At 41.8% G+C, this 16,195-nt stretch overlaps 1 protein-coding gene and 1 non-coding gene across 4 annotated transcripts in view; both read right to left on the minus strand.

Moving 5' to 3' along the window:
- LOC105485672 (ubiquitin associated protein 2) overlaps positions 1–16,195 on the minus strand; it is a 138,388-nt gene that overhangs the window by 34,611 nt on the left and 87,582 nt on the right. For all 3 annotated transcript variants that reach the window (XM_011748011.3, XM_071077921.1, XM_071077920.1), the window contains 3 exons: positions 14,907–14,959; positions 7,598–7,665; positions 4,446–4,635 (listed from right to left, as the gene is read on the minus strand). In XM_011748011.3, the coding sequence (XP_011746313.1) occupies positions 4,446–4,635; positions 7,598–7,665; positions 14,907–14,959 (311 nt within the window). The remainder of the gene's footprint in view (positions 1–4,445; positions 4,636–7,597; positions 7,666–14,906; positions 14,960–16,195) is intronic.
- Positions 3,922–4,003, minus strand: LOC112427416 (small nucleolar RNA SNORD121A). Its single transcript, XR_003018956.1, has one exon. It is a non-coding gene; the product is annotated as a small nucleolar RNA SNORD121A (small nucleolar RNA).

Consider the following 16,195-nt stretch of genomic DNA (forward strand, 5'->3'; position numbering starts at 1 on the left):
CATGAATTTGAAGAAATAATTTTTTAAAAAGTGATATTGGCCAGGCTTGGTGGCTCACGCCTGTAATCCCAACACTTTGGGAGGCCAAGAAGGGCGGATCACAAGGTCAGGCAGATCACGAGGTCAGGAGATCAAGACCATTCTGGCTAACACAGTGAAACCCTGTCTCTACTAAAAATACAAAAAAATTAGCCAGGAGTGGTGGCAGGAGCTTGTAGTCCCAGCTACTCGGGAGGCTGAGGCAGGAGAATGGCGTGAACTTGGGAGGCGGAGCTTGCAGTGAGCGAAGATCATGCCACTGTACTCCAGCCTGGGCAACAGAGTGAGACTTCGTGTCAAAAAAATAAATAAATAAAATAAAATAAAATAAAGTGATGTCACTAGTTCACAATTAAATATCATTATTTAAAAAAACTAAAGAGGAATGCCATGAAATACATGACAAAGATATACTTGACCAACAAAAACACATTATTTTCCTAATCTGTGAACCACAGTCTTCATCTTTAATGATTACAAGATGTTCAGTCAAAGAAGAGATCAGTGTGAGATGACCCCACAAGATCAAATACAGGTCAGGTTGGGCACGGTGGCTCACACCTGTAACCCCAGTACTTTAGGAAGCCGAGGTGGGTGGATCACCTGAGGTCAGGAGTTAGAGACCATCCTGGCCAACATGGTGAAACCCCGTCTCTACTAAAAATACAAAAATTAGCCAGGCATGGTGGCGCACGCCTGTAATCCCAGTTACTCGGGAGGCTGAGACAGGAGAACAGCTTGAACCCAGGAGGTGGGGGTTGCAGTGAGCCGAGATTGCGCCACTGCACTCCAGCCTGGGTGACAAAGTGAGACTCCGTCTCTCGTGTGTGTGCACGCATGCATGCGTGCACACACACAAGATCAAATAGGTCAAAGAACTGAACTTAAGGGTTAATATTCCAAAATGAGGCACTGCAATACACAGGTATTTGAAGTTGAGCAAATACCATGGACACTATTTTCATTTCAAGCTGTTTAGACGACTAACACCACCAAATATGCTCCATAAATAAGCACAAAGAAAATAATGTTACTCTTCCTCCATTTGTCCTGTCAGGTCGATATCCAAAGAGGATGAACTATAAAAGACAATGGAAGATCAACTACATTTTTACATATCCAGATCATTCTGAAATGTAAGTTCTTCATCAAAAATAATATTTCTTTTCCTTTTTTTTTGAGATGGAGTCTCGCTCTGTCACCCAGGCTGGAGTGCAGTGGCATGATCTTGGCTCACTGCAAGCTCCGCCTCCTGGGTTCACTCCATTCTCCTGCCTTAGCCTCCCAAGCAGCTGGGACTACAGGCGCCCACCACCACGCCTGGTTAATTTTCTTTTTTAATTTTTTTTTATTTTTAGTAGAGACGGGTTTTCACCATGTTAGCCAGGATGGTCTCGATCTCCTGACCTCGTGATCTGCCCGCCTCGGCCTCCCAAAGTGCTGGGATTACAGGCGTGAGCCACCACGCCTGGCCCAAAAATAACATTTCATATCCATTTAAGGTCAAAAACAAGCACTTTGCCTTCCCACAAGTAAGTTGAAACAATTACTTTTATTATCAACATTCAAAGGCAAGGAATATCCCAGTTGTATAGAAATCCAAACTTCTCCACTTTGAGTAAAACATTAGGTTACAGACAGCTGTGACACAGAATCCGCTCATACTGAAACAGTTGTGCTAACATTACTTATCACTGCTCCAGACTGTTTTTTCAGGTTGCCCAATAAACCAGTCTGAGGTTGCTACCAAATTGCAAAAATCCAGCTCAAGTCCACTGATTCAATGAAGGCTTCCGAGGTGATGACTCTCTTCATCCTGTTATCCTACATAATCCCTAACATGCATCAGCTAGTTTTATCAAATGCACTGTGTGCTTTACAACACAGCGAAATCACTGAATCAATGACTACTGCCATGCCCTAGGTAATACATAGCATAGGCCTCTTAAGTCCACCTACACATTTAAATCAATGGAGAGACTTTTAAAATGTATACAATACACACATGTGCACACATGCACATACACACAAACACAAACAGTGCCCAAATTCCAATCCCAAAGATGAAGACACGTTTTGTTTCAGAGACTCGGGAAATACCATCCCCACTTCTGTTGCTGTTGTTATTTACTAGGTTCTCCAGGGATTTTACTTTACAATAATTATTATTTAGAGACAAGGTCTTGCTGTCAACCCAGGCTGGAGGGCCACAGAACAAACTCCTGGGCTCAAGTGATCCTCCCATGCCAGCCTCTCAAGTAGCTGGGACTACAGTAGCGAAGATTACAGGGCATGTGCCATGACACCCAACTTATTTTATTTTAGCAAGATGAGGTCTCGATATGTTGCCGGGCTGGTCTCAAATTCCTGGCATCTCAAAATCTTCCGGAGCCTCAGCCTCCCAAATTTCTGGGATTTACAGCGATGAGTCACCATGCCTGGCCTCCCCAGTGATTTTTCTTTTTTTTTTTTGAGATAGAGTTTCTCTCTTGTCGCCCAGGCTGGAGTGCAATGGCACGACAGCTCACTGCAACCTCCACCTCCTGCGTTCAGGTGATTCTCTTGCCTCAGCCTCCCGAGTAGCTGGGATTATAGGCGCCCACCACCAGGCCTGGCTAATTTTTGGTAGAGATGGGGTTTTACCACGTTGGCCAGGCTGTCTCGAACTCCTGACCTCAGGTGATCCGCCCACCTTGGCCTCCCAAAGTGCTGGAATAACAGGTGTGAGCCACCGCGCCCAGCCCCCAGTGATTTTTAAAGTGCTGTAAGGTTGAGAACCACTGCTCTAATACAACACCACACAAACAATTCTTATTCTGCCTTCTCATGTTGGTCATTCTCATGCTGGTCACAACATAAAGCAACATATCTGAAGATCGCTGTGAAAACTCAAGTCCTTCTTATCAATTCAGTGGACAGGCATAGATTTCAGCAAGTCAAGAAGGGCATTACATAATTATACCAGTAGTAGAAGGAAAGGCAGAGGAGGAAAAGACTCTGGTGCTTCAATTAAAAATCAGGGTTTTTATTAGGCCTTCTCAAAATAGAGAAACCTTGGGCTGTCCTACTTCAAGCACTGATACCACCTCATATACCAATGATACTAAAAACACCAAGTCCCCAGGCCCAACACATGATATGGCTACACAGAGTAGAAAATACTAATTAAAAGTTTAAATATTCAATTCTCAATTTTATCAGGGTAAAACAAATGATTTGACTCAGGGGAGAAAATTGTTTCTCAGGAATAAATTTCAGGAAAAACACAGCAACAAACTAAAATAATTATCCCTAGTAAGAGCTGTAGTTCTGCGTCCATAGAACTTTCCAACTTCCCCTTGCCAGCTCAGAACTTCCTGCAGTTGGGTAGGAACTTCAGTTCACCATTCTAAAGCAACATTCTTGTATAAGCTATGATCTAAGGTTGTACTTCCATGAGCCTATCTTCACAGCCTTCACTAACAGTTCCTGAAGTTCTTTCTGGATGGGAGCTTAACTCACATTGGAAGTCAGAGTCATACAGCACTAAATGACACTGTTTCAATAAAAACACATCCAAACTATAAGGGCCTCTGTTAATCTTTTGGCATTTTAAGAAAATGTAGCTTATTTTACGGTCTTAGGAAAAAAAAAAGCAAAAAATACAAGCACCTAGGCAGACTTAGAACTGTTTGTACATGATTTTATAGTAAGTCAATTCTGATAAACTTTTGCATTTAAGTAAATTGGAAAATAAGTGAGAAATTGAATATACTAACTATAGAGACAGAATATGAAACAAAATCCAAAGAAAACATTATTCAGAAGAAAGGGGTGCTTTCAATCTCAAGAGTGATCATCAGTTGAAAGAATTCGACAAATCATAAAAAAATTTTTATCTTTGTCCAGGAAACTCAGGTAGTTAAATTCCACATGGAATCATCAGCTATGTGCTTGGAAATTACCACATCATTGTTTTCTGGACTGAGATCTACTGTAGAATTTTCTGATGTTTTGTTTTAGAGATAGGGTCTCGCTCTGTCACCCAGTCTGGAGTTCAGTGGCATGATCATGGCTCACTGCAACCTCAAACTCCTGGGCTCAAGTGATCCTTCAACCTCAGCCTCCCAAGTAACTGAGACTACAGGCACACACCACCACACTCAACTAATTTTTGTTGTTTGCTTTTTATGTAGAGACAGAGTTTTGCTTTGTTGCCCAGGCTGGTTTCAAACTCCTGGGTTCAAGTAATCCTCATGCCTCAGCCTCCCAAAGTGCTGGGATTACAGGTATGAGCCATCATGCCCGGCCTTACTGTAGATATTCTTATATTTAGAAAGTAATTATAAGGCATGTATCATATTCTAGAATACATTTGCTAATGGGTATATTTCTTAAAATCCCATACTGAAATAATAGTGAGTTACCAGGCTCTGAGGAGAATACGAGTTGACAGCAGTGGAGCTGCCAGTCCCTGGTGCCATCTGATTGTTGTGTTGCGAATTTGTGAAGACAAGGGCTTGGCTAAAGCCCTGCTGTTGGGAAGTTTCAAAGGAGTTGGCTTCTGAGGCTTGACCGTGAGGAACAGGCTTCTGGAGCAAGGTTACCAGATCAATGCTAAGCAGACAAAAAACAATGAGGAATCAGTCATAAGCAAATCTTACCAACAAATGAATCTGAGAAGTCAATCAATATTAGTGAATTTACATTAAAAATCAAATGAGGAGAACCTTTGGAAAATGGGGTTTAAGGGGGCAAAAGGAGGGCATCATCCACACAAAAAAGCATACAAAGCCACAGAGACTGAAGCAGGGCTTCGCAGAAAAGAGAATCAAAAGGTGTATTGAGAAATTTTCAGAGTAATGACTAACACATTATAAACTTTGAAAACCTGGAGCAATAAAGTAAAATTAACCAATTTTCTCAAGTTTGGTTCACTTTACCTAGAATATTTTATCAATTTATTACCTAAAACCAGAGTTCCTAATAAATCCGTATTTTTAGGGAATGAAGACCTCACCTGCAGTAGACAATTCAGTAAGTTTCCTTTTTTTTTTTTTTTCTGAGACAGTGTCTCACTGTTACCAAGGCTGAAGTGCAGTGGTGTGACCCTGGCTCACTGCAACCACTGCCTCCTGGGTTCAAGCGATTCTTGTGCCTCCCCGCCTCCCAAGTAGCTGGGATTACAAGTGTGTGCCACCAAGCCCGGCTAATTTTTGTATTTTTAGTAGAGACAGGGTTTCACCATGTTGGCCAGGCTGGTCTCAAACTCCTGATCTCAAGTGAGTCGCCTGCCTTGGCCTCTCAAAGAGCTGGGATTATAGGTGTGAGCCAACCTACCTGGCCAAGTTTCACATTTATCTTAAATTTTTACATTCTAACCCAAAATACATTTAAGTGTGTGTATACACACACATACACACATACACATACACACGCCCATATAATTTTATCTTTAAAATATTCAGGAATAAAGGCACAGTATAGTAACAAATATATTGTTAACCAGAACTCTCAAAACACCCCCAGAAAGACAGATATTGCAATTTGGACTACCTGACAAGAATAAGCTACAAACTTCCTGTACCAACTCTTTTCTAAACTTACCTAGTGTAGTAGGACCTGCCAGATGCGCCAGATTACCTAACCCGGTAATGAATGCTAGTCAATCCTTTCTTTTTTTTTTTTTTTTTTTTTTGAGACGGAGTCTCGCTGTGTCGCCCAGGCTGGAGTGCAGTGGCCGGATCTCAGCTCGCTGCAAGCTCTGCCTCCCGGGTTTTTACGCCATTCTCCTGCCTCAGCCTCCCGAGTAGCCGGGACTACAGGCGCCCGCCACCTCGCCCGGCTAGTTTTTTGTATTTTTTAGTAGAGACGGGGTTTCACCATGTTAGCCAGGATGGTCTCGAACTCCTGACCTCGTGATCCGCCCGTCTCGGCCTCCCAAAGTGCTGGGATTACAGGCTTGAGCCACCGCGCCCGGCCAAGTCAATCCTTTCAAAGGCCAGTTCCCATCAGTTCTCCTAACTGACATTCTCACCATGTCAATGAGACAGGCAGATTCTGGGACAATTCAAGACTCATTCCTGACACACGGCAAAGTTCCTAGCCCTGAGTTCCTCTCCCTTATAGACTATAGCCAAGTTGAATTTCATGACAATGATCCCAGTACATTCACTGAATCATAAATACAATAGAGAAGGTATGTGCATTTAACAAGAAACTCTGAACAATCTCAAAACAATATACTACAAGACATAATCGTTAATCATTTTTATTTCCCTACAATGAAATCTCATCACCATCTCATTTAGCATGAGATTGATCCTGTTAGGTTCAAAACTGTCTTCATTTCTAAGGTATCATATGTATCCAGTCTTATCTTTCCAGATCACTACACTTTGAAACCACTTTCAAAGGTGTTTAGAGTTAGTGTGAAAACCAGAATGTAAATAAATGCTCTTCAGTCATTTGGTTCAGTGCACATTCTAAGAATGTTGTTGTTACCCCATAAATTCCTTCCTTTTCTGTAATCTAGTAGAGTAAAACTAGTAGAACTCAAATAGAATAAGAGATCTGTATTAGTTCCAGAAGATCTAAATAAATGGTGCATGAAGAAATCAAAGGATACAATGTATTAAGTTCATTCTGTCAAAAAAAAAAAAAAAAAAAAAAAAAACAGGTCTACAACAGTGAAAATAGCAACCATTTAAAAAGTTTAGGCCGGGCAGGCTGGCTCACGCCTGTAATCCCAGCATTTTAGGAGACCGAGGCAGGCAGATCACGAGGTCAGGAGTTCGAGACCAGCCTGGCCAATATGGTGAAACCCCATCTCTACTAAAAATACAAAAATTAGCCTGGCGTGGTGGCAGGCACCTGTAAGTCCCAGCTACTTGGGAGGCTGAGGCAGAAGAATCACTTGAACCCAGAAGGTGGAGGGTGCAGTGAGCCGAGATCACGTCACTGCACTCCAGCCTAGGCGACAGAGTGAGACCATCTCAAAAAAAAAAAAAAAAAAAAAAAAAAAAAGCCGGACGTGGTGGTCACACCTGTAATCCCAGCACTTTGGGAGCCCGAGGTGGGTGGATCACCTGAGGTTGGGAGTTCGAGACGAGACTAACCAACATGGAGAAACTCTTGTCCCTACTAAAAATACAAAATTAGCCGGGTGTGGTAGTGCATGCCTGTAATTCCAGCTACTTGGGAGGCTGAGGCAAAAGAATCACTTGAATCCAGGAGGCGGAGGTTGCGATGAGCCGAGATCACACCATTGCACTCCAGCCTGGGCAAGAAGAGCGAAACTAACGTCTCAAAAAAGAAAAAAAAAAAAAAGTTTAACATGATGTCTGCAACAACTGCTAACAAATCACAAAAATGATTACTATTTGAATTCATCAGTGGATACATCAATTAGGAAATGACTGAAACTCTGTCAGATCACCAAGTAGTAGTAAAATAAAGGTTAGCCTTGGATAAAAATAGAAAAAATAGAAAGAGACCCAAAAATAAAAATTCTTTTCCTGAGGCAAAAGATTTCAGTAATGCTTTGAATAACAAATATAAGATGGCAAAAAGTATTTACCTTTGCCCAGGTGAGATGTGATTCTCTGCTGGAACAGATGAGGCAGTGAAGACCTTTGTTTCAGAAAGCTGTATGGAAAGTTGAAAAATTTAATCTTATTCTATATACTATTAAACCTAAAACACAGACTTCCTGATCATTTGTAGCCATCAGTAGTCTCTTACACTTCATGTAACAGCTATTCTAAAGAAAATGAAACATACAAGTGACAAGTAATTTTCAAGTGAATGCAAATTTTTTTTCTGAGACAGGGTCTGGCACTGTTGCCCAGGAAGGAGTGCAGTGACGTGATCTCGGCTCACTGCAATCTGTGCCTCCTAGGTTCAAGCAATCTTCTCACCTCAGTCTCCTGAGTAGCTGGGCCTCCAGGCATGCACCAGCATGCACCACCACACCGGGCTAATGTTTGTATTTTTAGTAGGGACAGGGTTTTGCCATGTTGCCCAGGATAATTTCTAATTCCTAGCCTCAAGTGATGCACCCGCTCAGGCTCCCGAAGTGTTGGGATTACAAGTGTAAGCCATGGCGCCCGGCTGCAAGTGAAGGTAATTTTAGATTGAAAAGCCTACAAGAATGATTTCAAATCAGGAAAATGAGATTAATGGTAAACAACACAGTGAAACACTCAAACCAGGGCTCAACCGCAGACTCACTTCTCTATTTGTCGTTACACAAAATGAGAATACCAATAAACCCATCAAAAAAGCTACCAAAAATACCAAAAAATTGAGAAGGTGGCCAGGAATGGTGGCTCACACCTGAAAGCCCAACACTCTGGGTGGCCGAGGCAAGAGGACTGCTTGAGGCCAGGAGTAAGACTTCATCTGTAGGGGGGAAAAAGAAATTGGCTGGTCATGGTGGTGTGCACCTGTCCCAGCTACATGGGAGGCTGAGGCTGGAGAATCGCTTCAGTCCAGAGGTTGAGGATGCAGTGAGCCATCATCACACCACTGCACTCCACCCTGGGGGACAAAGTGAGATCCTGCCTCAAAAGTCATTAAGAAGTTTGAAAAGGTGAAATAATCGATGTTTTCTCCCCCCAAAGACAGATGTCTTTAGTATTTAGTTGATGAGTAATTTTGAATTTCATTATTAAACCAAGGGTTTCTATTATTTTTAAAAAATTAATTTTATCACATTCTAACACATCCAATAAACCACAAATATTCAAACCAAATAACTGAATAAGTCTGGCATACGTAGGCTCCCATGAAACCATCACCACAATTAGGACAGTGAATATATTCTTTACTCCCCCACAATTTCCACCTGTCCCTGTGGAATCGCTCATTCCCACCACTTGTCTGCATCCTCAGACAACCACTCACATGCTTTCTGACACTACAGATTAGGCTGCATTTTCTAGAATTTTAAATGAAATCATAAAAGTATCCAAATCTTTATTTCTCGCTTCTTTCACTCAGCATAATTAGTTTGAGATACATGCACATTGTTTTTTTTATTTTTTATTATACTTTAAGTTCTAGGGTACATGTGCACAACTTGCAGGTTTGTTACATATGTATACATGTGCCATGCTGGTGTGCTGCACCCATTAACTCGTCATTTACATTAGGTAGATCTGCAAATGCTATCCCTCCCCCATCCCTCCACCCTACAACAGGCCCCGCTGTGTGATGTTCCCCTTCCTGTGTCCAAGTGTTCTCACTGTTCAATTCCAAACTATGAGTGAGAACATGCGGTGTTTGGTTTTCTGTTCTTGTGATAGTTTGCTGAAAATGATGGTTGCCAGTTGCATCCATGTCCCTACAAAGGACATGAACTCATCCTTTGTTAAGGCTGCATAGTATTACATGGTGTACATGTGTCACATTTTCTTAATCCAGTCTGTCACTGATGGACATTTGGGTTGGTTCCAAGTCTTTGCTATTGTGAATAGTGCCACAATAAACATACGTGCATGTACATTGTTTTAACTCACTTTTATGGCATTCAGGATAAATTTTTTGAAACCTCAACTGATGTTAATAAAAGATACGTGTTCTTTTTACGTTTTCAATGTGGGGACTTGGCTTTGAAAGCCTGGAAAACGTTGATCTAATGAGGTAACATGGAAAACATAAAAATGCTACTCAAAAGAGTCCCATAATTCTTATCAACTCTAAATGTCTCAGAAACACTGTTTAAAACCAGACTTCCTGCTTCAGACAGTATGTGTAAGCAGGAGGTAAATCAGACAGTAGGTGTTCATTTTCTTCAACAATATAAAAGTGCTAAATTGTTTACTGTTTCAACAAGTCAACAAGAATGGCCTAAGTTGCATCCTATTTCAAAACGGTGTGTGGGAAGGGTTTTTTTTTCTTCTTCTTTTCTTTTCTGGGAGACAGACCTCACTCTGTCACCCAGGCAAGAATGCAGTGACACGATCACTGAGGCTCACTGCAGCTACAAACTCAACCTCCCAGGCTCAAGCATTCCTCCCACCTCCACCTCCCAAGTAACTGGGACTACAGGCACCTGCCATCACACACAGCTATTTTTTTTTTTTTTTTTTTTTTTTTTTTTTTTTTTTGAGACGGAGTCTCGCTCCGTCGCCCAGGCTGGAGTACAGTGGCCGGATCTCAGCTCACCGCAAGCCCCACCTCCCGGGTTTACGCCATTCTCCTGCCTCAGCCTCCCGAGTAGCTGGGACTACAGGCGCCCGCCACCTCGCCCGGCTAGTTTTTTATATTTTTTAGTAGAGACGGGGTTTCACCGTGTTAGCCAGGATGGTCTCGATCTCCTGACCTCGTGATCCGCCCGTCTCGGCCTCCCAAAGTGCTGGGATTACAGGCTTGAGCCACTGCGCCCGGCCCACACACAGCTATTTTAAAATTTTTTTGTAGAGACAAGGCCTCCCTGTGTTGCCCAGGCAGATCTTGATCTCCTGGGCTCAAGCGATCCTCCTGCCTCAGCCTCCCAAAGTGCTAGGATTACAGGCATGAGCCAATGTGCCTGCCCCAAGGTAGCATATTTTCATATTTCCAGTGAATCCATTTTTGCCTGAAAGAAACTTACAAATTAAATCAATTTAAGAAAAAGAAGTGTGAGGTAAATGAGAACTACTATAAACACTGACATATCTAAACATGGTAATAAAACCCTGAATGGTTCCCTTCTTTTTTTTTTTTTTGAGATGGCGTTTTGCTCTTGCTGCCCAGGATGGAGTGCAATGGCGTGATCTCGGCTCACCGCAACCTCTACCTCCTGGGTTCAAGCAATTCTGCTGCCTCAGCATCCCAAGTAGCTGGGATTACAGGCATGTGCCACCACACCCAGCTAATTTTGTATTTTTAGTGGAGACAGAGTTTCACGATATTGGCCAGGCTGGTCTCGAACTCCTGACCTCAGGTGATCCACCCGCCTCGGCCTCCCAAAGTGCGGGGATTACAGGCATGAGTCACCGTGCCCAGCCTTTTTATTTTTTATTTTATTTTTTTTTTGAGACGGAGTTTCGCTCCTGTTGCCCAGGCTGGAGTGCAATGGCGCAATCTCAGCTCACTGCAAGTGCCTCCGGGGTTCAACTGATTCTCCTGCCTCATTCTCCCAAGTAACTGGGATTACAGGCACCCACCATCACACCCGACTAATTTTGTGTTTTTAGTAGAGACAGGGTTTCACCACGTTGGCCAGGCTGGTCTTGAACTTCTGACCTCAGGTGATCCACCCACTGCGGCCTCCCAAAGTGCTGGAATTACAGGCGTGAGTCACTGTGTCTGGCCTTTTTTTTTTTTTTTTTTAAAGGAAGGGCCAGGCACAATGGCATGCACCTGTAATTTCAACTACTTGGAGGCTGAGGCAAGAGGATCCCTTGAGTACAGGTGTTTGGGGACGGAGTGAGCTGGGCAACAGTGCAAGACCTAGTCTCTAAAATGAAAAAAAGGCTGGGCGCAGTAGCTCATGCCTGTAATTCCAGACCTTTGGGAATCCGAGTCGGACGGATCACTTGAGGTTAGGAATTCAAGACCAGCCTGGTCAACATGGTGAAATCCCGTCTCTACTAAAAATACAAAAATTGGCCAGGCATGGTGGCACGCATCTATTAATTCCAGCTACTCGGGAGGCTGGGGCGGGAGAATCACTTGAACCCAGAGGTGGAGGTTGCAGTGAGCCAAGATCGTGCCACTGCACTCCAGCCTGCGCAACAGGGAGAGACTCCATCTCAAAAAATAAAAAATAGATTAATTAAATTTTTTAAAAAAGGAGAAAGGAGGTGACTAGTTATTGTTCTAAAATCTAGAAGGAATCTAGGATTCACATTTTAGATTATTCCCCTACCAATCAGCATTACTTTGTATCACCCCAGAGAAATTTAAAATTTTTTGTGATTCCAAAGAAAAAAATACCCAAATTCTATCTGTTAACTCTTTTCACGAATTACATATTTTGACACAGCAGAATGTTAATGTCTCTCTGGAGTACATGTATACTGCCTGATACCACATGTTCATCAAAAGACTTCATGTGACCCACAGAAAACTCCAATAATTTAGGCAGGACAGCTATTATGATATTCATTATACAGATGAAAAATAGGAGGCTCAGACTGGAAAGACGCCTTGTTGAAGGTCAACAGCTAGAATTTACACAGAATTCTGTCTTCTGATCCCTTGCTGATTTTCTAACATGCCTGCTGATCCTGACAGGCAACCAGATGTAAAGCTTTTAGCCCTGCAACCTTCTCCTACCCCACCTCGCAACAAAACCCTAGCAAAAATGTTAATAATACAAAACATTTATATGTGGGATGGTTCTGTTCAAAATAAGGTAAGGTGTCCAAAGACTGTCCACTTTGACTTCCCTTTAATACTAGTGCCCAACCCTCCACTGGTTTAAATAACCACTTATCAAGTCCAGCTGCTGATATTAAAGGTATCAAACATCATACCAGTATGATGCACAGCCAGGGATAGCTAGAGAGCCAGGTGGCATCATAACACTAAGGACTTTCAATTAGTATGTAGCAGCAGTGAAAATATCCCCCAAATCCTAACTAAATGAACATGTCCACTCTCATCTTTGTCACACTCTACCGAGCTCACTCCTCACAAGGCAGATTTAATCCTGCTAAAAAAAGGAAGCAAAAGTGCAAAGTTTAAAAAAAAAAAAAAATGCTTGTCCAAAAATTGCTTAATTTTGGCCAGGCATGGTGGCTTACACCTGCAATCCTGGCACTTCGGGAAGCCAAGGCAAGAGAACTGCTTGAGCCTGGGGGGTTGAGGCTGCAGTGAGCTATGATGGCACCACTGGACTCCAGCCTGAGTGACAGAGCAAGAGCAAGGCCCTGTTTCAAAAAAAAAAAAAAAATTAAAATACTTATTTTTTACAAGGTAAAATGAACCTATCTATGGTAGTGGGTTGTTCAAACATCACTTAAAACACAAATAATACTGTATGTGAAGGAGTAGTAAGACCCAAGGAATAATGCCCTGCCTAAGGTCATTAAACAAGTCAAGCAGAAATCACGTGTCTTGTTTCTCATTCCAAGCAGGTCCTGTTAGCATAAATGGAAACACATATGGAGACAGAGAAAAAGATAGAATCTCAAAGTCTGGGTCATTGTAAATAGTTTTGAGGATCTGTATTTGTAACCCATTTATTCTTTCCTGCTCAATGTCTGCTCAAACTCTGTGTCAGGCAGATACCAAACTCAAGAGTTCTAGAACTTGATAGTCAAACAGAAAAGAGGTATAAAATATGGTATTGGGTTATTTATCCCTTTTTTCTCTTTATTATTTAACTTATTTTTTTTCCAAAAAAAATACTATGCTGAAAGCAGAACTTATAGACTGACAGTACCCAGAAGCTAGTGTAATATGCTCAAAAATATCTGTGGAATAAAGGAATTTTTTTTTTTTTTAAAGCGTTCTTCTAGTTAAAATGGGAAGAGGTTGGGCATGGAACCAGAGCACCCCTATTCAGGTTACTTTCAACTGTGACCCAAAATATAGACTCTCCTTTAATGAAAATATTCTAAAGAATAGTAGTTCACAAATCTGGGCAACAGTGTCAGCTGGCTATCAGGTCAAACAAAACAGAGATAAGCTTTAAAAAAAAAAAAATCAATCCTACTTAACACCTGGTAATTTTGTTTGTTTGCTTTAAGACGCATTCTTGCTCTGTCACCCAGGCTAGAGGGCAGTGGAACGATAATGCAGCACTGAAGTCCTGGGCTCAAGAGATCCTCCTGCCTTAGCCTCCTGAGTAGCTGAGACTACAGATGCACAACCACACACCCAGGTAATTTTTTTTTTTTTTTTTTGAGACGGAGTCTCGCTCTGTCACCCAGGTTGGACTGCAGTGGCCGGATCTCAGCTCACTGCAAGCTCCGCCTCCCAGGTTTACGACATTCTCCTGTCTCAGCCTCCTGAGTAGCTGGGACCACAGGCGCCCGCCACCACGCCCGGCTAGTTTTTTGTATTTTTTAGTAGAGATGGGGTTTCACCACGTTAGCCAGGGTGGTCTCGATCTCCTGACCTCATGATCCACCCGTCTCGGCTTCCCAAAGTGCTGGGATTACAGGCTTGAGCCATGGCGCCCGGCCGGTAATTTTTTTATTATTTTTTTTTGTAGAGACAGGGTCTCACTTTGTTACTCAGGTAGGTCTCATATTCCTGGCTTTAAGTGATCCTCATACCTTAGCTTCTCAGAGTGCTGGGATTATAGTTGTGAGCCACTACGCCCAGCCTAACACCTCAACTTTTTTTCTTGTTTGGTTTTTCCAGTTTCCCAAATCATCTTGACACTTGGTCATTTTTAAGCATGAAAACAAATATTCTCAAAAATCTGAAAACACTAAGTTCCTTCTAAGAAGCATCTGCTAAAAAAGCCAACTCTCTAAAACCCTGGCTACGATGACAAAAAAGAAGCCAAGATGAGATAAGATGTCTCAGGCTCTTTCTTCCAAGTAACAAAGCCCCCAGCAAACACCGAAAGACAGGTATCTGCCGGGCGCAGCGTCTCACACCTGTAATCCCAGCACTTTGGGAGGCTGAGGCAGGTGGATCACCTGAGGTCAGGAGTTTGAGACCACCCTGACCAAAATGGTGAAACACCGTTTCTACTAAAAAAAAATACAAAATTAGGCAGGCGTGGTGGCACACACCTGTAATCCCAGCTATTTGGGAGGATGAGGAAGGAGAATTGCTTGAATCCAGGAGGCGGAGGTTGCAATGAGCCAAGTTCACGTCACTGCACTCTAGCCTGGGCAACAAAAGCAAAATTCCACCTCAAAAAAAAAAAAAAAAAGAAAAAGAAAAAAAGAAAAAAGAAAAAGAAAGAAAAGTCTCATCTGACAGCAAACACTTACATCTTCAGTCCAGTCTTCTGTTGTCCACTCCTCCACAGAATTCTTCCAAGCTCCTGTTGGGAAACAACAGCAATTAAAGTTTATACCACAAAGTCAAATACAATCTGAGTCCAAATGAATCCTTTTTGTGTACTATTCAGGAAAAGATATATATACCTCACTAGCAATTTAGTTTACAACCCAAGAAACAGGATGATCTTAATCTATTCTCGGTAAAATCAGCAATACTTCTTTTCTCCCCTTCTCTTTGAAGTAATGTTTACAAATGCAACTTGACTAGTAGTCACTATCTACATAACCGCAAATCAGTGTTTAAAATGGATTTTGCTTCAATATAGGTCACATCCAAGCAATGCTGCCATGATTAAGAAAGTATGGACATAGCACAAATATAGACATTTAACAATGGTTTGATTTCTTATGATGTAGTCTTTAAAACAAAAAATTTCATTTTAAGGCAAATCTGTCTTGGACCCTATTTTAGTTGGATTACTGAACTATCAAATTTAGAGAAGCATCCTTTTAATAAAATGTTAGCTCTACTATATGGTTTCCTAATAGGTCTCCAGCAAAGTTTAACATTACTCTTGCTTGTATCAAGTCTGCTGCTTTAAGTTCTGAAGTCAGTACACAGGATGCACTCAAACAGTTCTTACAGAATACTCATCCATAACACATCTAAGTACTTTAAAGAAAAGTGTTGCTACTCAAAAAATGCTTATTTACAGATCTTATATAAGTAGAGGGCCATTGTTTATAGTATGTACTAAAAAACATGCCCATAGATAACGGTTTTAAAGGAAATACACTAAGAAATTAACGACGACTAACCCCAGAAAGCGGGATTATGGATGTTTTCAGTTCCTTTATAGGAAGCAAGGAGTTAATCATCTGACACACAAAATTCTGTTTCTCTCCAAAAGTTGTGTATGGAGAGGGAAAAGGAGGAGGGGCGCGCTTGTGAGACAAAAGAAGTCAGGTAACCATGTCTACCTTCCTTAGAATCATGTAAATAGCAGAATAACTGACCTCCTCCTAAGTAAAATGATGATTGTCTCTTAGAAAGAGAGTCCTTATTTGTGGAATGTTTTTAACACGATATACTGATTTCAGATTGGGATGGCTCTCTGTGAAATATGATGTAAACTGTGCCAATATTTGGGTGTAAAATACAGATGGTTTCAAAACGGAAAACATTTAATTCTGAGAAACCACTAATAACACTGGAAATTTGGAGGATGAAGTTAATGAAAGCCAGCATGGTAAGACAAAGCTTGATGGGGAAGATG

Source organism: Macaca nemestrina, chromosome 14 (assembly GCF_043159975.1).
Source record: "Macaca nemestrina isolate mMacNem1 chromosome 14, mMacNem.hap1, whole genome shotgun sequence".
NCBI lineage: Eukaryota > Metazoa > Chordata > Mammalia > Primates > Cercopithecidae > Macaca > Macaca nemestrina.